Below are 22,359 nucleotides of genomic sequence, written 5' to 3' on the forward strand. Positions count from 1 at the left end.
AGGGCATGAGCTGCTGTGCTCATTAGGCCTGAAACCCGGCCAGGTATATGAAGATCTTATTTATCTAGTAAAGAGTTAATTCCAGTGTTGAACTGTGATTTACTGACGGGTGTGCTTTGTGACAGCCAGTGAAGACACCTGTGACTCTTCACTAGCCTGACTCACCTCTGCCTCTTGACCTTCCTCCTCCCACTTGCCAGGTTCAGCTTCTGCCTCTGATTCTCGACTTCTCTCTGCCACAGACTCTCCCAGCTCACTGAGCTCTGTTACCCCATCAGCTTCTGACTCATCTTCCTAGACTCTCCTCCTCAGTGACTACTTACCATCCCACCACCACTGCCTAGGTTCTGACCCTTCCTCCCTTGGTGGTTATCCAGCTGGTTCCTCCCTCCATTCAACTTGTGTCCAACCAATCATCATCATCATTTTATTTGAATGCTGCATTTCCAGTTAAAACAATGCTCAAGGCAGCTTACAATATGGAAAGATTTACCGGTACATAATTACAAATGTTCCATTCTGAAGGAAATCAGCCAAGAGTGCTCACTGGAAGGACAGATCGTGAAGCTGAGGCTCCAATACTTTGGCCACCTCATGAGAAGAGAAGACTCCCTGGAAAAGACCCTGATGTTGGGAAAGATTGAGGGCACTAGGAGAAGGCGACGACAGGACGAGATGGCTGGACAGTGTTCTCGAAGCTACGAACATGAGTTTGACCAAACTGCGGGAGGCAGTGCAAGACAGGAGTGCCTGGCGTGCTCTGGTCCATGGGGTCACGAAGAGTCGGACACGACTAAACAACAACAATTACAAATGTAGCAAAGTTGTTATAAAAGTAAATGAAATACTGGCTGAGGTTTCAGTGTGGTATTGGGGCTCATGACCTGCTGTTCAACTGGATCCATCACCAGTGCAAGTATTTAATTTCATTTTCTTAGTTTTATATGCCACCTTTCTTACATCACAGAACTCAGGGTGGTGTACATTTGATTCCCTGAGGGTCTGCTTAGCTTCAACAAGGTGGTGCCCCCCCCCCTGTGCCTCCTTCAATATATGAATCGACCCTTTTTTATTTAAAAAATGAAATGAAATAATGATTTAAAAATAGAAAACGTAGGTGTTAAATACCCGCTATTCTTAACATACCATATACACTTTTAAATGCCAGACGTGGGTGTGCCAGATGGCTCCCTGGATTTTGTCAATCTCTTGACTAAATTATATAAAATAGGTCTCATTGTTTTCCACCTCTGCATTTAGAATGGTTGCTATAAGCGACAAAAGAATATGCTGTAGCACCTCGTATTTATGATTATTTCATATGAATTTGGTTAGGCGCCACCCTGAAATCCCGCTACTCTTGGGCTGCAACGCCGCGTTCGAAGTGCGACTTCCCGCTTCTGGGCACTTCATATTGGCTCACTGCGGATTCTAAGAAAAGTTAGCGCAATTTTCTTTCGCACGACGTAAGCCTTTCTTGCCACATATTGCATAGGCATTAAACTCTGCTGAGCAAAATCTGCAGAGAGAACCGTACAAATCCAGCCAGCAAATCCATGGGAATCATGGACACGGCAGGAGGTATTAAACGCGCGATGGGGTGTCGGGCGTTATTTCTCATTAACTAACGCCGAGTAAGGAGGGAGAAGCGAGGGAATAATGTTTCCTGTGTCGGCCAGCGCGGTGGGGGACAAGCGGCAACCGGCTGCAGCTACGACTTCCTAGGGCAGCCGATGGGTGAAAAGCCAAAAGACGGTCGCCGGGAGGAGGACCAGCCCCAGCGCAGGTGGTGGGAACCTCGCTCCAGGCCGTCTTCCGAGAGCGCCAAGCAGCGCTAAGAAAGGCTGGAAGACGCCTGCGGTGCTGGGGCGGCCCTTAGCGGCGAGAGCGAGGAGCTGCGGGCAGATACTTTCCCAGCAGGGCCAGGGAGCCATGGAGGAGGCAGAGGAGGCCGGCGCAGGGCCCAGGCGCCGCCGCCGCCGCTCGGGCGGCCGCAGCAGCTCGGAGCGCTCGCCGAGCCCCGGGCGCCTGGACGTGAGTTCGCCGCGCTTCGACCCTCTGCTGGCGCTCTACTCGGAGCGCACGACGCTGCCTTACCCGACCGCGCCGCACTTCAACAACCTGGCCGAGTACGAGAGCTTCCAGCGCGGCCTGCTCCGCGCTCCGGGACGCCAGCGAGGGGCTGTCGGCCGCGGCAGCCGCCCTGCGGGGACCCGCGCCCGGAGTCGAGGCGGACGGGCCCCCGCCGACCCCGAGCGCATCCAGCGTCTCCGCAGCCTCATGGTGGCCAAGGAGCCCGAGCAAGAAGAGGCCGAGAGGGCCAGGCAGCAGCGGGGCAGGAGGGCGCCTCGCAACGTGCTCACTAGGATGCCCGGTAAGGGAAGCTGAGCTGGCTTGTTTCTGAAGAGGAGTATATGCTGTGAACTTCTATAAGTCGGCAAGGGAGGGAAATGCACTCTGCGTATGCTCAGAGGCAGCCCTTTGTTATGACTGCAAAAGGCATTCTGGGGATGGATTCCTCAGTGGAGCCTCCACGTTGAAAATGGGCCACTCGCTGGTAGCATTTCACAGTTTTATGGATGTGACAAGTACACACGCCTGTGGCCCATGTGCACTGTGATGCACCATGGCCCCCATGTGTTGGCTTGGCTTAGACCCATGTGTGTACGTGTCGCATGGTCTTGGCACACGGCACTGTGTACATACAGGCAAAACCGCAGAAATAAAAATCTGCATAGCACGCTGATTTCTTTATGTGTTAGTTGGCACTAGCCTGTGCTGCTATTGCAGTGTTTAAAAAGACACCATTTGGTGTTATGAAACATACGTTTTAAAACACATGTGCATTCTGGAGTTCTGGCTGGGTATTTGTTGTTATTGTGATTATTTTCTTATTAAATTCATTGGTTGCTTTTTTAGGCAGAGTAACTCAAAACGACCTGCAATATATGAAAGAATGCCTGCATTGAAACTGGCAAAAAAGGGGGGGGGAGTCTAAAAGATATTGCTATTTTCAAAAGACACGATTAAAACTCCATCTGTGTGAGACCATAGATAATTAAGAGCGAAAAGCATGCCCCCTCCCAAAGGTTTGTAGCTTCATTTTGGGAAGAATGTGTTTTCTTGATTTGGGTGTGTGTAGGCTGTAGAGAGAGGGGCTGAAGTGTTTGGAGTGACAAAAATATGTATATTTTGAGGCAAGAGATCATGGGTGTGGGCAAGAGGGAGAACTGAATAAAGAGGGAATAAATTGGTATGTAGTTCTGGAGAAGCTCTGCAGTGTGTGGGAAGGTAGGTGCTTTGATAAGAGATTAAGGTGTAAAAACACGGTAAGATTATTGGTGTAAGGAAATATGTATGACCTCTTGGTCTGATGTGGAATTTACTTGCTCATTTACTACATTTATATCCTGCCTTTCCTCTGAGGATGACAAGATGGTGCATGTGGCTGTATTCCCTATTTTATTCTTGAAACAACCCTGAGAGATAGTGACTAACTGGGCCAAGGTCATGCAGGGAGCCTCATGGCTGAAGGGGAATATGAACCTGGATCCCCTGAAACAGTGTAACCACCACACCATGCTGGCTTAAATTGACATTCGGCTGATTGAAAATGGGTCATAACATTGTTCATAACTGGACATTTAGTTCAATATATTCCCTCATGGTTGAGTAACAACGTGGAAGGAACATGTCTGCATAACCACATTGTTGAGTAACAAGAGTGATAGAACTTTCCATGGCCTTGGGGAACACTCTGGCAAGAACAATTGCTAAGGGCATTGCGATGCATGAAATGTTGAGGTGTATTGCCTTAGGGATGTTGTCCATGGTGGATATTAGGTCTGGTACTGGTCAGAGCAGGGATGGAAAGCTCAGGTCCAGGGGCCTATACAGCCCTCTCCTTTCTGCCTGGCCCTCTGGGCTTTCCCCAGATACACCCCTCAATAGCTTTGTTTCACATCCTCCTTGGATGTTTTTCATTGGTTTGGCTGTGTCGTTGAACTTGTATAATGCCTTCTGTTTCCCTGCCTTCTGTTTCCCTGGGTGTAGCACAAAGGTAATATTTTGATTCCTTGCTCCACCCACTTTTGGTTCTGGCCCCACCTACTGCTGGCATGTGGCCCCCAGAAGCTTGCCTACTGAACAGCTTGATTTAGACATCAAAGGTCAGGTACTCTGTTAAGTTGCAAAGCAAGAGTGACTGCATCCAAAGGGCCTCAGCTCAGAGACAGCATGAAGTGTAGACACAAGTCTCCTGCCGGGAGATGTAACCAGTCAGGTACTTTCTGCAGCTTGCTTTGCCCCCCCCCCCATCAAACACATGTTTTTTTCTGCACTCTGTGGCTTGACATGTATAATACAAAGCAGGAGCCCTGCATTTGGTGGCAGACAGGGGGTCTGTTGAGGTCACTTTTATCCCTCACTCCTCTTGCTTATTTTCTACTTACAGTATCGATTCAAGGAGAGGCTAGCCTTTGAGAAAAGGCTGTTTTGCTTCTGAAAAATGCCACTGTCCTAGATAAAACAACAATATGTCCCGCTAGTTATAACAACGGTATGTCCTGTACATTGTTATAATCTAAGTTCTTAACTATCCATCCTAGGGTTATAAATATAGTGCAGTGACTTGTGATAACATGATGATAGGCAAGTGAATCACAGCTTGAAGTAAGTGTGATGATGATTATTCTGAGATTATGCACGAAATCCTTTTGCAAAACTCCCACTTATTTCAGTGGGATCGTGATTTCCATTATGGTTTGGAATACCTGTACTGAGAGCCAGAAGACTGTCAGAAATAAAGTTTACATGCACCTTAATACAGTAATTAGATCTCAAGTCTTAATTGAACACGTACAGTGTTGTTTGTTATTCATGTGATGAGTTTCCATTTTTCAGGCTAAAGAGTTGAAAAGGCTGGCTAGTAAATTTCACTTACCAGTAACTAGCGAATAGATGGTGATTCCTAACCAAATGTAAAGTGATAACTATGTTCACAGCTTTGAGAAACTTAGGGCCAAAAAGCAGTATATAGGGTTGTATGCAGTTGTGTTCCTCCACACACAGAAGGCTTGTTGTTCCAGCAGAGAGACTTTGTAAACAAAAAGAGGAGAGAGGAGTTTTTTTTTCCAAGTTCTTATTTTATCTTGTCTCAGGCATACAACCTACCCCCCCCCAAAAAAGACACTTTACAACAGTCTAATGTAGTTTGGCCTTAAATTACAAATTGCCATTGTCTTTAAGGTTCTCTTACATGCTGACTTGGTATATGGCCCAGATGTTGTTTTACCATAAAACCTCTAATCTTCTTTCCTAACTGACTTTGGATTGCTAGCCACTTGCTTTTAAAGTAGATGGTTTTAGGAACAAATATGTGTTTTGTTTCCATATAAATAATAAACTGAGCATATATAACAATGGGCAGCAGCATTGACCACATGCTGTCTACATTGGCGTTATCCTGACAAAATATTGACCTTCTATAGCCATTTTAGTGGAGCATTTGCCCAAGCTTTTCAACGTACAAGATAGGTTTACCTGTAGTGTTCAAGCCAGTTTATGTTACAGCAATCTACTCCTGGGTCACTGAATTGCTATCCATGCAGAGCTTATTTTATGCAGACTTAACTCATTGATGCCCATGGATCTAGCCATGCTATTTAAAGGACGTGTTACTTCATTCTTTTGCTCTTGTTTTCTCCAGTATGATTGGCGATAGATACATATAGGTTGCTTGGTACAGGCAATCCTTCCTAGCCAGAAAATACATGTGCCCCTTTCCTGAAAATCATATTTAATTTGGTTGATTACTGATAAAAAAAGTAATCAGTTGATTACTAATAAAAACCAAGAAAGTACCAAGATAAGTTGTATCTTCTTAAACTCGAACTATAGAATATCACAGAGTTCTTTCTGATTCTTTGTTAAGCTGCAGAAAGTCTGATTTGGATTCATTGATTCTGTAGCTGGAAGCATTACAGAGTTAATAAACCTTAATAAAACTCTAAAACTTCACAGGCTCCAAGACTGATAAAGCTGCATAATCTGCATGGGAAGAGATCTTAAATTCCTTTCTTGTTTTTAAGCCTTGAATAACAATTATTTTCTCTGCTTTTGTGAAAGACCAAAGAATGATTGAAGTACCCAGATAATAGTGTGGTCTCTCTCATGCATAAAAATCTAGCTGTTTAGCTATTAAGATAGAGAAGAGATTATGTTGATTCTTCAGCTCCCCAAAAGCCTTTACAGCACATGGATAGAGCTGGAGAACCAGAAAGTGATAGTGCCAGAAAGGGTCTTCCTATGGTGAGATTCTTCCCTGGCACATAATGTTTAGAAGCCATTGTTGCTTGGGGCTCAGTCGTCATGCTCTGCGTAGTGGGTCTCTACACTGGAGATATAGCTCCATGCTGTAAACTGATCCTAACGTTAGAGCCTGGATGGGGATTGCTGGAGCAGGGAAACTGATGCTGCTTATATCCCAAAAGGACTGTAATATTTGTAAAGATCCTAAATCCAGGAGTAGCCAACATGGTTCCCGCCAGATGTTTAAGGCTACAGCTCCCATTAGCTCCAGCCTTGTTCAGTTGTCAGGAATGATGGAAATTGTAGCCCAAAGCATATGGAGAGAGCACCCTGTTGGCTACCCCTGCCTCAAATCTGGCCGTCTTTCAGGGTCACTCTCTTGATCAATTTCACTTACTAATGGAAACATTAGTTTTGAGTTGATATCTAGTCTGAATGCCAGTTTGCAACATGCTATAATCAGAGGTGTCAGCGTCATCATTTTTTTTATAGGTCAGGGTTTTTTGCCTTGCTTATGAGCATAAATAAGGCATTAGTACTGTCTTACTCTGTTGGATGTCTGGCATTGATAACGTTTACATACTGTAGTTTGCTTATCCAGAAGATTTGGTGTGCAAGACGAAGAATGCTAGATAAGCTACATTGCTACTACACTGGCTTGGATCCAGAGTGCAGAAAGCTTGTTCCACTCATGGGAGGGCTGTTCTTGACAAAGCAGAAGAGTGTTGCACAATAAAAAATATCCACAGGGCCGTCTTAAGCATGCCCGGCGCCCTGGCGCTGTGGTGTGACGGATCCCTCCGGCGCCCCGCCCCATTTCCCAGTGCGACGGGCGAGCGCAGCTGCACTGCGCCACCCAGCCTGCGCGCAGCAGAGGTGGCCCCAGGCCCGCACGCCTCCGGAGAGTGGCCTGAAGCCGCTGAACAGCGGAGGCGCGCCTCTCAGGGGGCGGGCCTAGAGCCAGCCCTCATTATCCACAATCTAGAAGAGCTATTGTGTTTGTGTGAACTCTTACAACTTTTATATGGCTTTTTGGTGTTTATATATTACAGCCTGTGTCCTCCCTATGTTTCTTGAGCTGTAATTTAACACCCTCATCCATGTAGGTGCCACAGTGTGTGCAAACTCCTGTTGTTTGCGCAAGAGTTCATGGAATACATTCGTACCTTGGTTCTCGAATGGAATCTGTCTGGAAGTCCATTCAACTTCTGAAAATGTTCAAAAACCAAGGCGTGGCTTCCTGCATTCAATCAGAAGCCACGGAAGCCCCGTCAGACTTTCGGCTTCCAAAAATAGTTCACAGTCCGGAACAGTCACTTCCGAGTTTGTGGTGTTCAAGAGCCAAAATGTTCGAGAACTAAGCAGTTCAAAAACCAAGGTACGACTCTAGTACTAACATGTTTTTTTGCTTTCTACTTAGGATTATTTGAATCCAAGTGTGAGTGTTTACCTAGAAGGCCTTTTTCATACCTTACTGCCACTTACAAAAACTTCTGTTTCAGTGTATCTGAAGAAGTGTGCATGCACACGAAAGCTCATACCAACGACAAACTTAGACAAACTCTAAAGTGCTACTGGAAGGATTTTTTTTATTTTGTTTAGGCATTTAAAAGAGTCTCAGGCATTGTTAAAACAGTGGAAAGCAGGATGAACTTGACCTGATGCTTTTGTAGTCTTTACTTACTATAAGTAAGCATATTGATCTAGCGGGGGTGACCAAAATTTGTGTATTACCACTGAAAAGACCTTTCCTCTTGTAGCCAGTCACTTATCCTCCAAAAGCAGATGTCCATGGAGAAGGGCCTTTGAGACTGATATTGTTGTTGTTTAGTCGTTTAGTCGTGTCCGACTCTTTGTGACCCCATGGACCATAGCACGCCAGGCACTCCTGTCTTGCACTGCCTCCTGCAGTTTGGTCTGATATTAAAGAAAATTATTCAGATAGCCAGGTCTCAGGCTGCCAGACTGTTTAGGGCTTTAAAGTTAAAAGTCAACATTTTAAACAGAATCCAGAAATAGACCAGTAGCCAATGCAGCTCTTGTAAACATGTTATGATTCGTTTTTGTTGTCACTCTTGTAGTCCCATTCAGGCAAGTGACTATGTGTGCTTATAAATTAAGCACAGGAACCATGCTGATGATTGGCACTTTGTTACAGAGGCAGTGATTATCTACTAAAAATATTTATGTTGTATGGTGACAACCCCCAGTAGCCTTTTAATTATCCATTAGAATTGGGGTATTAAACACATGCTTTACATTTGGGGGGGAAATCCATTTTGAACTATTGGGGATGTAATTATGGCCTCCTAGGCTGCACAAATGATTGACAATGCATCTGCATTGCTTTTAAGTCACAGAAAAATAATAGCTACATGCAGAGCATAATAGTTTTTGATGTTCAGAGAATGGTTATGTGCTGCAGAGACGAATCTAACACAGGGTGTTTCCTCCTCTGGAGAAATCACCATCAGAGTGTAGAAGCATCTCTTTGGTGTTTGATAGGGTTAGGGAACTGTGCCAGCTGGATATGATTGATAAGAGGGTGAATAGGCCATTCAGTGCCATTAGGACGGGATCAGAGTGCTTTATTAGCAAAATATTCCACAGATAAGCATTCCTGAAAACACAAAGGACTAAAGAACAAACTGATATGTGGAAGAGTTGTGAAGCCTTGATAATTTTCTGCAAGTCTTCCGCTTTGAGCCCATGGAGCTCAGTGTTCAGAGTAAGACAAGACTTGACCTTACAGACACTGGTTCTGATTTAAATAAGCCCGAGTTCCACTTTATATTACTTACTGGGGTTTTGTGGGATGTAAATCTTAATAGCTAGATGAGGATGACCAATTTTGCTTATACAGTATGTTGTTACTATGACAATTGCTACATACATAAGAAAACTGAAGTCTTCAGTAGTGTTATAAAGTGTAGCTAAATTTGTAATTCCTTAACTGCATTGGGGCATGACACTTTAAAGATTAACTTGTTTTATCATAGCAAAAGTGAAAAGAAGTTAAAAAGCAAGTTGTAGAGCATGTAGAGATCCAGGGGCCGGATCTGGCCCAATTGCCTTCTAAATCCGGCCTGCGGATGGTCTGAGAATCAGCATGTTTTTACATGTGTAGAATGTGTCCTTTTATTTAAAATGCATCTCTGGGTTATTTGGGGGGCCTGCCTGGTGTTTTTTACATGAGTAGAATGTGTGCTTTTATTCAAAACGCATCTGTGGGTTATTTGTGGGACATAGGAATTTGTTCAAACCCCCCCCCCCAAAAAATATATAGTCCGGCACCCCACAAGGTCTGAGGGACAGTGGACCAGCCCCCTGCTGAAAAAGTTTGCTGACCCCTGTTGTAGAGTAAGGATGGGGAACCTATGACCCTTCAGATGTAGTTGGACTCTCCAATTCCATCAGACTCAGCCAAGATGGCTAATGGCGGAGGATAATGGGAGGGCTAAAGCTTTCCTATTCCTGCTGTACAGGAATCTAGTTAAGAGCTCTGAGTATGAGTGTATAAATTTGTCACATTTTCCCTAAGCAGAGTTCATTGCAATGCTTTGAGTTAAAACAGTGAATGGTATTGTTTTATTCTCCGTGGCATTTGTTTCAGTAAAAAGTAATGGCAGTTTACATTTCTTCTAGTTCACGAAGGCAGTCCGCTTGGGGAGCTTCACCGATGCGTCCGTGATGGTGTAAAAGTCAACGTGCACGTCCGAACTTTCAAAGGACTTCGTGGAGTCTGCAGTGGGTTCTTGGTTGCATTTGACAAGTTCTGGAATATGGTAAGGATTGTCACCGCCTTTCTATGATTTTACAGCTAATTACCAATTGGCAAAGGGTTACTTCAGCCAGATGGCTTGTTCAGCAAAGGGGTAAGGACAATCCTCTAGTTTTCAGGTAGAAGTGAGTTTTGGCTCTTATCTGGTCAGTTCAAGGCAAGGCTTCATCAGTGGAACAGTCTTGCACTCTGTGGACCAGAGAGTGTTTCTTCAGAGTCTTGTCTTCGGTTAACACAAGCTGAGCTAATTGTGTTAGATTGTTCTCACTTACCATCCTCTTTCTCTTGTTTTATGCCCCCCCATTTGCCCCCCTGCAAGATCTTTCCCATCGCCTTTGCCTTTTTGTTACATGTTATGGTTGCTAAATGAAAGGCACGCATAAAAATGTCCTTGAAAATGTATGGGTGAAAGCAGAAATCTCCCTGAAATAGGCAATAAAAGCCCTAGTGGTCATCTGTTTTACTGGAACTCCCAAGTCATCTGGCATTAAGGGTCTCCCCTGCCATTCTCTTGGCCTCTCTCCCACATACACAGCACTTTGTTGTCTTTTTTATTTTTTTAAAAGTAATCTTTATTTTGATATCACAGAATAAAACATTATTTCATACAATAAATTGATTTAAGAATAAACTATACAAAAAAAAAGAAAAAAGGAAAAGGAAAAAAAGATCAAAAGTAACAATGTTACCGCATAGCTATACCAAAACGAAGAAACAAAAAACAACAATAAAAGATTCTTTATATGCTTCCACCAGGTTCTACACAGAAGTATTGTGTTTCATTATTCCGCTGGTCTGTCTTTTGATAATAAATTGTCATTTTTCCTTTATATACAATAATTTTTCGCCTTACATTTTTCCTCCTATTCTCATATCCTGCTGGGTTAGTCTAAACATAACCACGTGTTATTTCCCATACCTGATTTTCTTAAATACTCATTTAAACATTCCCACTGCATCCTAGTCTTATCTTTCGAATTTCGTCTTAATCAAATCTGTTAGTTTGGCTAATTGCAGATATTCACATAATTTGTCTATCCATTCCCCTTTCATTGGTACGGTGGATTCTTTCCAGACTTTAGCAATTACTACTCGAGCTGCTGTTGATGCATACAAGTAAATATTTATTTTGTCCTGTGGAATATCACTATCTAATATTCCTAATAGGTAGGACTCCGCGTTCTTTGAAAAGGGTGTTTTTTATTAGTTTTTGAATTTCTTCATGGATCATTTCCCAAAACCTTTTAATTTTTGGGCAGGTCCACCACACTTTGTTGTCTTTTTGTTAAGTTTCCTTCCATGTTATGCTAACTCTGCAAGGGCTTTTCAGTTTAGTTCAAACTGGATGCTGACGAGTCAGAATTAAGACATGAGCTGAATGTGCCACCCGTCTAGAGTGTTAGCTGCAAGCTAACCTTCAGAAGAATAGGGAAGGGCAATAGGCAAGTGGCTGTGCCCTCTAACACAGCCCCCCCCCCTCAAACCTGTCATGTTTGGCAGAAGTTCAAAAGGAGAAGCCCCAATGCACAGGGCTTTCATTCATATGGAGAGGTCTATGTGCACAGACTCCCCTTGTACTGAACCCGGGAACTTGGAAGCGTGGAGCCCCTGGGGATGTTAGGGGTGAGGCAGGCAGGCAGGCATGCAAAGCACTTCTGAAAAAGGCTAAGGAGAAGATGAAAAGAAATGCGCAAACATTTTGTAATTTTAATTTTGCAGGTATCCTGTTTAAATTTGTGCTTTCTTCTGATTTTCTTTTAAAAATAAATAATTGTAAGCAGTGTTTTTATAAAAAAAAAACCCGGAAAGGATTAAATTATTGGTGTAATTAATGTGTAAGCTGGATAATGCTAATTCCTAATTCTCTGCACCCAGGCCCCAAAAGTTACATTACAAAAATGCCATGTACGTCCACAGCCTGCCTTGAGATTTTCTTTCTGCTTCCCTTGCCCTAGGCCCTGACAGACGTAGATGAGACATATCGAAAACCTGTGCTGGGTCAAGCTTTCTATGTAGAGCCACAGTTGACTCTCACCAGAGTAAGTAGCCGTTCTCCCGCTTGTCTGTTGTTCTGGGCCAGCCCTGCCATTAGGCAGAGTGACAGCAAAGATCCCCTGTGTTGCAAACAGAAAAATCTGGCAACCTAAAAGCAACATGACAGGCTAATAATTTGATTACAACACTTCATATAGCCACAAAATTGTATCTTCATTCAGAGTCACTAATTAGTAGTGAAAGCTGAACCATTGTAACCTATGTACCCTCTCGGACCTCTTATTTGCTGAGGAAGAAAGTTTGAAACAGTCGGTTATCCAGGAAGGACTATCCTGCTACTGCCTCAGGAGCACCAACTTCTTTCAGCATGTTCACTGCTAAATAAGGTGAAACTCTGAAAATTAGAATATCGTCGAAAAGTGCATTTATTTCAGTAATGCAACTTATTATTTTAAATTTTTCTTTTAATTTTTACAAATGCTTTCTTTTGGAAATTCCACAGTAATAAAACAAATTGTTACAATAATACAAAAATAAACATCGCTATTACATTTAATTAATTACATTCCATTTATAATTGACCCGCCTAACGACAAATAATTACAACAAATAAAGGCTTGACCTATCTTGCTTTGCATGTCATGCATCTATCTCATATATTGGTTTTGCCTTTTAAGTTGCATTACTGAAATAAATGCACTTTTCGACAATATTCTAATTTCCCGAGTTTCACCTATGAGTTGTGGATATAACCAGGCGCATCCATGCTGTGGTGGGGACTTTATACTTATTTTGGAAGGCATGTTGCCTCAAGCTTGAATCGTTCTCTGATACATCATTGAAAAAATCCCCTACTTCGGGAAATTCTCTGAAGTCACATTAGTTGGTGTTACCTTGTATGTATTGTATGCCACTTGACTCTGAATGAAGATACAATTTCGTAGCTATATAAAGTGTTGTAATCAAATTATTGGCCTGTCGTGTTGCTTTTAGGTTGTCAGAGTAGGCAGAGTGAGGCAGCAGATATGGAGAAGAGAACGGTGGCAAGGTGTTGGAAGGGAGAGCTGTATGTGCCACACCATGGCCTACCCAAGCTAGCCTGCTAATTTCCATTCCAGCTGGATTCGGTACATGCAATGGGGGTGGGGGCACCATCTTGTTCTTTGCCTCAGACAGCAAAATGTCTTGGGCCAGCCTTGTAGTTGGCTGGTGCAAGTGCACTAAATTTAAGCCTATAAGCTCAATTTCCCACGTACTAAGGGTGTATTTTATTTCAAAACAGACTTAAGGTTAAGGCTGTAGCGCTAGCTCATTTCTTAATGTTAGGTAAATGGATAGAGCAGCAAAAGTGGGCCCTGTTCCCACTTTCCAGTCCTTACCTTGTAAAGAGCTTATAAAGTTGCTGTCCAAAGGTAGAGATTTCTTTTTCCAAAACCTTTATCTTTTGGCGCACTTGGCAACATTAATCCACTCTTTCGTAAAATGTTAACAAGATGGCTTACAACATATGGAACGCAATAAAAGCAAACTATAAATATCTACAAAACATAATTAAAAACATTTGATACTGGATGTGTTTTTACTTGCAACTGGTATACACATGCTTGATAGCTTGCAACCTGCTTCCTTGGGAAACACTGTTAAAGAGAGAGGAAACTTCTGTCTGTGGTTATGCCCTTGATAGGCTTTTCACATGGGCATCTTCCTAAAATGATGAGCATGCATGTGTGAGTTCTCCATTAGCCATTGCTCTTCATGTCCAGTGGTCAGCAGATTTATCCAGCAAAATGTATCCACTCGTACCACTTACTCTTTAACATTTATTCAATGCCATCAATGAACTAGGCTCTATTCACACAACAGACTGAAATGATGCAGTCCTTGTCCCAGAGGGGTTACAGCTCAAATCAGATTGATCTATTGCTTTAGCCCCAGGATTTAACATAGCAGTACAAAGTCATGGCAGTGGCATTTGTCACAAAGCCAAATCTGCTATGTGTACATGCGTGAGGTGCGTTAGTCATGCACACAGAAAACGTGGAAGTTGGATAACTCCATAACTGCCAAATAAGTAATCTCCTTTGCATTAGAGTGCTTACGATTTGTTTTATCCTGCCAACAGCAAGTACATGAAAAGCATTGCTATGTATTTTTCCTCTTGCAAAAAACACCCACTCTCTAGCTTGGCCCTCCGTGGTGGGCCATATGCTTTCAGATTACAGAATGAGATGACAGCTTTCTTAACATATTTGTTTCCTCCCACCCCCTGTAGCTGTTCGACAGACTCAAGCTGCAAGAGTCCCTGGTTACAAAAGACGTTTCAAAGATGGCTGCAGATCTGCCAGCTCTTCCTTGTGATCCTAGGACACTTAGGTGGAAGTCCGAGTCAGGTCGGAGGAGGTCAGAAGAACGAGGGGTGAAGAAGCGCTCAAGCAAAGAGAGGACACGGAGCTCTAGCCTGCCTCGAACTTATGGGAAAGAGATTGAACTGTCTGGCAGAATCTCCCAAACGGAGGGGACGAGTGCAGGTGGCACAAGAGGTCGATCACGGAAAAAGCGGAGGCCCAAAGTGGATTACCAGCAAGTTTTCACACGGCACATAAACCAGATTTTTATTCGGGGGGAGAATGTCTTGCTTGTTCATCTAGCCCATTGATCTGATTGCCATTACTCAGCCAGCGGCATGAACAGTGGCGGCGACTGCATGCTACTTTGTGAATTGTTTTGTAACTGCTTCTCTTCCTCTGACTAAAAGGGAGGAAGGCAAGAGAATCTTGGATCTCAGAGGCAAGAGCATCTTGAGCCAACTACCAGCTTGTTTGGACTAGAATTTGGCCAAGGAAGCTGCTGCCTTTACAAAGAGACAGGTCTCCTAAGTCCTTCATAAACTGCGGAACTTCCAGAATATGTGATGCTGTGGGCAAGTATCGCTGTATATTTAAAACCCATGTGGGTCTGAAACAAGTAGCTCTGTTTTTGCAGAAGAAGCAGAGTATGCCATTGACCTTGGTACTTCATTGTGGAATGCTTGTAATTTGAAATCATGGGAAAGCATGTTTATAAAAAATGGCGATGGAATTCAGAGCTTGTGAAAAGGAGGAATGGCTTTAGGTATGGACTTGTTTGGATCTCATCTCTCCTAATAGCATGCATGGGCGGGGAGGTATTCCAGAGTTGAACCATAGTGCCCTCTGGTGTCCAAGCTTGTGTCATGAACAAAAAGGGAATGGAAACCGAATCAAGTGGTTATTTGCTGATGGGATGCCTTTTCTCTCCAACTCATTTGTGATCAAAGGCAGTATTTAGCCTTTTCTTCATTATTTACACAGCCTATGCTCTTAAAACCATCTTCCCCTGCTTCCCCCCACCCCACCCCTTGCCACCAGCAAACAGTGAATGTAGCTAACTATGTAGCTTCTCTACCTGGAGCTTGTCTAAATGTATGTATTGTAAAATGGGTTGGAACAACCTAGAAATTTCAATCCAGGTTTTTTTTAATTGTTCATGTCATCCATTTGTGTGTTGCAGCGGTAAAGACTTAAGGCAATGTACATAAGTCGCTTAAAATAGAGAAGATGGTGTTTTATCCTTACGCACAGTTATACATTATAGAAGTGGCTTTTGAGATGCTGATTTCCCCGATAATGATTAAAGAGAATAATTTGCTTGCGATATCTGCAAGCGTAGTCCTGATTGCTTCTAGGTTCTGAATGACATGCTTCTAATGCTAGTTTGATTGTTCCTGAGAAGCATGTTTTAAGACTACTGAAAAGTATGCATGGTGATTATTTAGAAAATCAGTATTATTAACTGTTTCCCCCTTATCATTCAGTAATCATCAGAAGAAGCTGTGCAACATGTTGTAACAATAGATATATATAAATATATAAAGTGTCTGCCAAGAGAGATTTTATGGTGCTGTATAATAGTGCCCTCTGTTTACAGTGAATATGTGTAAGTAGCACTCCAATAGCTGGACTTTGCTGCCATGGAATGCAATGACTTTTGTATTGGGAGGCATTTTAAAAGTCTCTGTAGAATTATTAAGCTCAAAAACACAGATTTCTAACTCAAAACATATAGGTTACATTTTGTAAATCACTTCTGATTTTCTAGAATAACCTGGCAATATTCTAATGATTGGAGTGTTCCACCATCAATAGTAACCCTTAGACAATTGCATGTAGTTTGTGATTATTATTTTTTCAGGCTTTAAAAAAATATTCATGGGTGGAGCTCAGTTTCTTTCCTCTTATTTCTCCAGCCGAGTTGCGGACTGCAAAATGGGCTGGGTAAGCTCTCCTAATTTTCAAGGTGGGGAGGGCAGATGATTGTTCCAACTTTTGTGTTTGGAGGCAACCATTTTTTCTCTATTCAGCGCATTGAAACTTTGCAGAGTCATGGCATCATGTGGGATTCACAGGAGCTTTTTGTAAAAAATAAAAAATAAAAATAAATAAGCTTCTGCTGCTAATAATGAGCCCTCTCCCCAATCCTCTGGAAAATTATTCCCCTTCAGAAAATATTTGGTGAAATGGCCCCAATTTGGAGGAGGTCTGAATGTCATGCTCACCCCCGAAAACTGAGACTACAGTTTGAAAAGGAAGGCCAATGTGGAGAAGAGGGGCTTCTTAACCCTTTTTGTTCATGTTGTTTTCCTGGGGAGTCCCAAAGCTTTCCTCAGTGGAGAGTAAAGCAATCTTCAGTGGAGAAGACAGCATGAGGAGAAAGGGTTGTGCCCCCCCATCCCGCCTGCTTCAAATTATGTGAAAAAGAAGCATGGAATGATCCACTGTGTGAAATTCTGCCCTGAGTACTATTTGTGAGGTTCAAGGAATTAGCCATTTTATTGTCAACCTAGTACAACTCAAGACGACAGACTGAAAGGGGACAGGACAAGAGCTAGGAAAGGAAAAGGAGCAGAACTTGGAGTTCATGTTTAGCATAACCTCTTGACCTGATGTGTAGCTTCCCCATTGAGTGGGAATGGGATATGCAAAGTGTATTGGATGGTGTTATTTTTTTCCTCGGGTTATTCTTTGCCATGCTGCAAATTAAAATGCATGTCACAAATGTGTTTTTCACTCTTTCGCCCTCCTTGCTTCAAAAAGAAACATAGAGACATGAAATATTAGTTTCTGAATTCCCTTAGCAGCCTGCCTTTTGCCCTTTCCAGTTTGACTTTTCCCAGTCACCGTTTGCTGCAAAGGCTATCACAAAAATGATCCTAAGAGATTCTGTGGATGGATTTAACGAGTTTTGTATCTGTTCTTGATTCTTCCTCTGTGGCTCTTTTCTCCTCAAAGTACAGTTTCTTGACTCTGTGCTCCAGAGAGTTTTCTTTCAACTTAAAAAGTTCACCTATACATCTCTCCCTTTAAATATATATATATATATCCCACATTTTCTATTTTGGGGGTGGGTAGGCCTCATGTGTCTGTTCTTGAGATGCCTGCCCTTTCACATTCTACTTCGCTAAGGCTATGCCCCCAAATATAAATTTAAGTGGACCATCAAATTTCGTTTTTTTGTTTTTCCTGAATGATTTTTTCCCTTCACTGGTCTTTATCCATATTCTTTGGAAGGCCAAATGCTTTCATAAGCCTGCCTCTGTAAGTTTACTACCTTATGCTTCAGTGTTTAAATTGCTACTGCTTTTGTCGTCCAGAATCATTTTCATTATCGAGCCTGGTAAACAACTTTGTCTGTGGTCCCATATCCACTGTCAACATCACAAGACTCTATTTTGAATTCTTAAAAATATCTTCTGAATCTTACTGACTTGCATGTCTTCTATTGTTACTTGAAGCCTCTAGATCAAAGGTGCTAAACTTAATTTTCAAGCTGTTGTTTTGGTATTGCAATTAGCATTGTATAAGTAGTACTTATGGAAGCATACCTGCCTGTCTTACTATTCTTCCCACACTTCACAAATTAACTCAGGACTTTTTTTTTACTTTTTTCTTTGGCAAGAAATTTAGTTTCTCACTAGAATTCCTATCCTGTCTTGCCACTTGGTTTCTAAAGCTGCAAAGTGTAGGTGTCAAACATAAAGTGCCCCCTCCCTCCAAAGATAGTAACTTCATAAATTTTAGACAGAAGCCACTATATAGACCTGATGAGTAAGGCACGAATGTCTGGAAAGGGGGGCGTTTTCATATTCTTCATCAGCTTTCCTCTTCCAGATTTTTCTGTTAGTTGATTGATATGAAACACACAACTCTCCAATTCAATCCAACAATTAAAAAGAAGAAAACAGCTAGTTATGGAGAATCAATACCAAAAAGGTCTGTGTGGCCACATTTTACTTAGCAAGTATGGCATTTGAAAACTCTGTACCCATGTGTGAGTCACCCAGGTGTTTGTAGCATTTCCATACCAGTGATGTGACAAATGTTCACCTGTAGAACACTACCACAAATATGCAAAGTGGTGGGTTTTTTTAGACCTCCATATAGAGGTTTCGGTATTTAAACTCTCGGTTACTGTGCGGCAGGTGGTGTTTGTTCCATCACTGCGGCAAGAGAATGACACATACTGAGCCTTTCCCTTGCTTTAGTTTACAACTTTTGTGAAGAGTTGGCAACCCTGCAAATGCAGTTATGTGTGACTCTGAAGGTGGCAACTGTGTTATTGGCAGGCTGAATGGAGGTCTTGAAGCCGAACTTTTTCCTGCTGCAGACTTGCTGCCATTGGGGGAATATTTTTGTGTAAAGAGAGAAAATACCCAGAGAGAGAAAATAATCCCTATATTGCTTTGACAATTTTGTCTCAATATGAGTTCAATAGTGCCTATTTACACTTCCATCAGTAAGAATCTGCTATGTGTCAAAACTCATTACTCATTCCACGCAGCTCAAAGCGTACTCTGGGAGTGGTTGAAACATATTTTAATTCTGTTTTCCCAGTTTGCAACAGAATTCCTGTTGGGGATGAAGATGCAGAGAATTACATTTCTATTCAGCACTAGGAATACACCAGTGCCTTGTTGAAGCTCTTCCTCAAAATGGATGTCAGAGGCCTACTTTAGTGGAGGAGTAACGTGAATAACTTGTCTCTTGATGTATACAAGCCCTTTTTAGATGTCTCTGAAAAGAGCTATTGCTCTTGGCTGTCAGAGGTGAAAGCCTGTCATGAAAGAGAAAAAGGCTTATGTTGTTCCTGGATACCTGCTTTATTAGCTTCACAACTAGGAATAGGATTAGCACACCTGAGACTCTGTCAGACTTGTATTCGTTTAGAGTGAAAAGTAGTTTGATCAGGTTGTGTACAAACATAGCTAGTCTGTTTCTTCCCTTTTCTCTCAGAAGATTGAAGCTTTCCCTCAGGAGAAAGGGGGGGGGGACCCTGAAAGCTGCTCCAGGCTCCTTTAGCAATTATGTTTGATTTTCACTACTTCAGAGCAAAGTGCAGCTGTATCCTAGTATCATCTCCTTGATAAGATCAGTTTTATAGGCTGAGAAACAAACAACCAGGAATACTTGTCCAACCTCTATTGGCACTGTTAGGAATTTCTTCAGCTGACTGCTGTACTGATACATTCCCGGTTTAATGATAAAGGTTGGGCTTCAGCGGTTAAAACAGGGGTCAGCACCTTTTTTCAGTCGTGGGCCGGTCCACCATCCCTCAGACCATGTGGTGGGCCGGACTACATTTTTTTTGTGGGGGGGGGGGGGGTGAACGAATTCCTATGCCCCACAAATAACCCAGAGATGTGTTTTAAATAAAAGGACACATTCTACTCATGTAAAAACACGCTGATTCCCAGACCGTCTACGGGCCGGTTTGAGAAGGCAATTGAGCCGCATCCAGCCCCCGGGCCTTAGGTTGCCTACTCCTGGTTTAAAGGTTAGATAAGGGAACCTGAACTACATTACAAATTCTCCCCACTGAACCTTGGGAACTGTAGTTTGGTGACTTCGTAGTTCAAAGTGAACTTCAGTTCACAAGGTTCCTTTGCTTTAAAACCATAGCAGGCTCAAAATTGATTTAAAATTGTCGTGCAGGTATACTTTTAGCCTCAATCACTGGGTTTGATTCTTCTATGCCTTTGCTTTTTGTGTCTATTTTCCCTCAGACTGTTCCCATTTGTAAATAAAGGGGTAACGTTTGCATATTTTGTATAATGTAAAATGTAAACAATAATACAGTAAAAATATCTATTACACACCCTTTTTGTCGGGCATTAGCTCTCTAGCTTTCCAACTCAACAGATCAGAACGGATAGATATATGACATATAATACACACACAAATACTCTGAACTAAACCCTGGTTTAGTTGCAAGTGTATGCTCTACCCGCCAGAGTACTTGGGACTGGAAAGAACATGCAAGCTGTTTAATCTGTCTTCCTGTTTTATTTCTGAGAAGAAATTGCTGCTACGAACCTAAAAAATGAATGTACAGTTTATTTATTTTTGCTTGATGGATTTAGATTTCTGTATACAAAAGAGTTCAACCTCTAAGGCAATAAATATATTGATGTAACATAAGACTGCTTCAGAGTTATTTCTTGCAGACTAACTATTAGGACAATTTATATATGGGACAATTTATATACTGACAATTTTGATGCCAGGAATATTTACACACTTGGTTTATTACGTTGTAGGTTATTGCAGAAAAACAATCCAAAATAAGCTGCTGAGAAGCTGATAAGAACAGCAGTTGCCTTAAAACCATCCACCATCTCCCCACAGCACGAGAATACAATCACCTTGAGGCCAAAGGCCGGACTTTTTCTTATTTCTATTTTTTTTAAGGGGAGGAGGAATCTTAGCAGAATAGACTCCACAGCTGTTAGCTATTCGTTTATGGTTGCGAGTTGTTTAATCATCTGCAGAATTGGGAAGGGTGTGCTTCAGAGGTGCATATTTGTGAGATCCTCTTCTGATCTGAGGTGAAAGTTTTCATTTTTTGGGGGGGGTGTATAAATGGATTTATTCATAGTTTAATGTAGAAGATTAACTGTGAACTGTCATGAGTTTATGCTGGGAGATGCCATGTACTGTATCTGCAGGGAGGCTGAGCAACAGTTATTGCAATGTGTCCAACCGGGGGATATGTCCCACATACTTGAGCCAAGGCATCAGAATCTGATCAATTTCAGTTGGTTGACTATAGGCCAATAAGGCTGCAGAATTCCACCCAAATTGAAATTATTGGCTGGGGAATAGGGGGCCTTCTGAGAGAATAAAAGGCTGGGATCTGGTCAAGAAGGGACTGGGGAAAGTGTGTGTGGTGGTTGTTCATGTGCTGGCAGTTGAGTCACACAGTGGACACCTGGGGACTTAAGGAGAGTCTCGGAGTGGCTTATGAAGCCTGAGAGCTGAAATCACTGGCTAGAGCTGTGGGAGAAGAATGGCGGGGAAGAGAGGCAGCATTCAGGAGAGTTCTGCCCCCAAGAATCAGCAGCATTATGGAGAAACTGTGAGGTATCAACAGTTTCTGGGCGGGGGGGCGGGAGGGAGGCTGCAGAAGTCCTGAAAGAAGCTTGAGAGACTCAACAGGGAAGTGTTCATGGACTTGACAGAAGATTGTAAGTGTGCTCAGTTGATGAGCGTTAACTGAGGAAGACTGCCATAGGGGAAATTAGCTTTGGGTTTGAATACAGGTAGGACCAAGCTCACACAATTACTGAAAGGAATCCTGTGTTGTGTTTGCTATTTCATTTAACGTGACAGCAACCATACAGTGTAAACATTCTTATTTAAAGCAATTCTAATGGTTAAGAAACCAGGCATACATGCAAATATTATATTTTACTAATACAATTGACTTGTTGTTTTTTAACCTCATTGTTGGATCTCTGTGCTGTTTTGTCCTACTCCTAACCATGGCCACTGGTTTTTAAACTCAGTTAGAAAATAGATGGCATTCAGATACATGGTGGCAGCAGTCATAAAGGGTTAGGAAATGAAGGAATGTGACGTAGCTAAGGGGAAAAGCTAATGTGTGAGAGACACACACACCCCATAATAATAAAAGGGACAGTGAAAGGATGCTCATAGCTTGTGAGGAACTAGAATATCTCTGCATCCTGCTGAAGTTACGTAGCTGCGATAGGAGATGGTGGAAAGTGGCGTCAGACCCAGTCATGTTCCAAGCAATGCAGCAGGAGGAGGTGGGCTGCCTTTTCTGCTTGGGACTTTTGTGCTTGTGTATAGAAAACCTATAAATAAAGTAACCCAAGTTAGATTTGGAATAGTTCCTTCCTTTGTCACCTCACTTTGTCAAGTCCAAAAGACCAAGCAGGCGGAAACAAACACCTTTGC

The 22,359-nt window shown here is 42.5% G+C and overlaps 1 protein-coding gene across 2 annotated transcripts; it reads left to right on the plus strand.

The window, feature by feature from the left end:
• The first annotated feature begins 1,653 nt into the window (after positions 1-1,653).
• On the plus strand, positions 1,654-16,565 carry LSM11 (LSM11, U7 small nuclear RNA associated). 2 transcript variants are annotated; one of them, XM_035104963.3, is made up of 4 exons: positions 1,654-2,374; positions 9,955-10,094; positions 12,046-12,129; positions 14,358-16,565. In XM_035104963.3, the coding sequence occupies exons 1-4, from the start codon at positions 1,933-1,935 to the stop codon at positions 14,739-14,741; spliced, it is 1,050 nt and encodes a 349-aa protein (XP_034960854.2). In that variant the 5' UTR covers positions 1,654-1,932; the 3' UTR covers positions 14,742-16,565. The 2 variants fall into 2 exon arrangements, with proteins under 2 accessions (XP_034960854.2, XP_060127604.1); XM_060271621.2 differs by lacking the exon at positions 12,046-12,129.
• The last annotated feature ends 5,794 nt before the right edge of the window (positions 16,566-22,359 follow it).

The sequence above is a fragment of the Zootoca vivipara genome, chromosome 2, assembly GCF_965207765.1.
Source record: "Zootoca vivipara chromosome 2, rZooViv2.hap1.1, whole genome shotgun sequence".
NCBI lineage: Eukaryota > Metazoa > Chordata > Lepidosauria > Squamata > Lacertidae > Zootoca > Zootoca vivipara.

Bases quoted from the DNA above. Each gene is read 5' to 3' on its own strand.
- LSM11 (XM_035104963.3), top strand. From the start codon at position 1,933: ATGGAGGAGGCAGAGGAGGCCGGCGCAGGGCCCAGGCGCCGCCGCCGC. The intron at 10,095-12,045 runs GTAAGGATTGTC...CCCTTGCCCTAG, and splicing joins TTGACAAGTTCTGGAATATG to GCCCTGACAGACGTAGATGA. The intron at 12,130-14,357 runs GTAAGTAGCCGT...CACCCCCTGTAG, and splicing joins CACAGTTGACTCTCACCAGA to CTGTTCGACAGACTCAAGCT.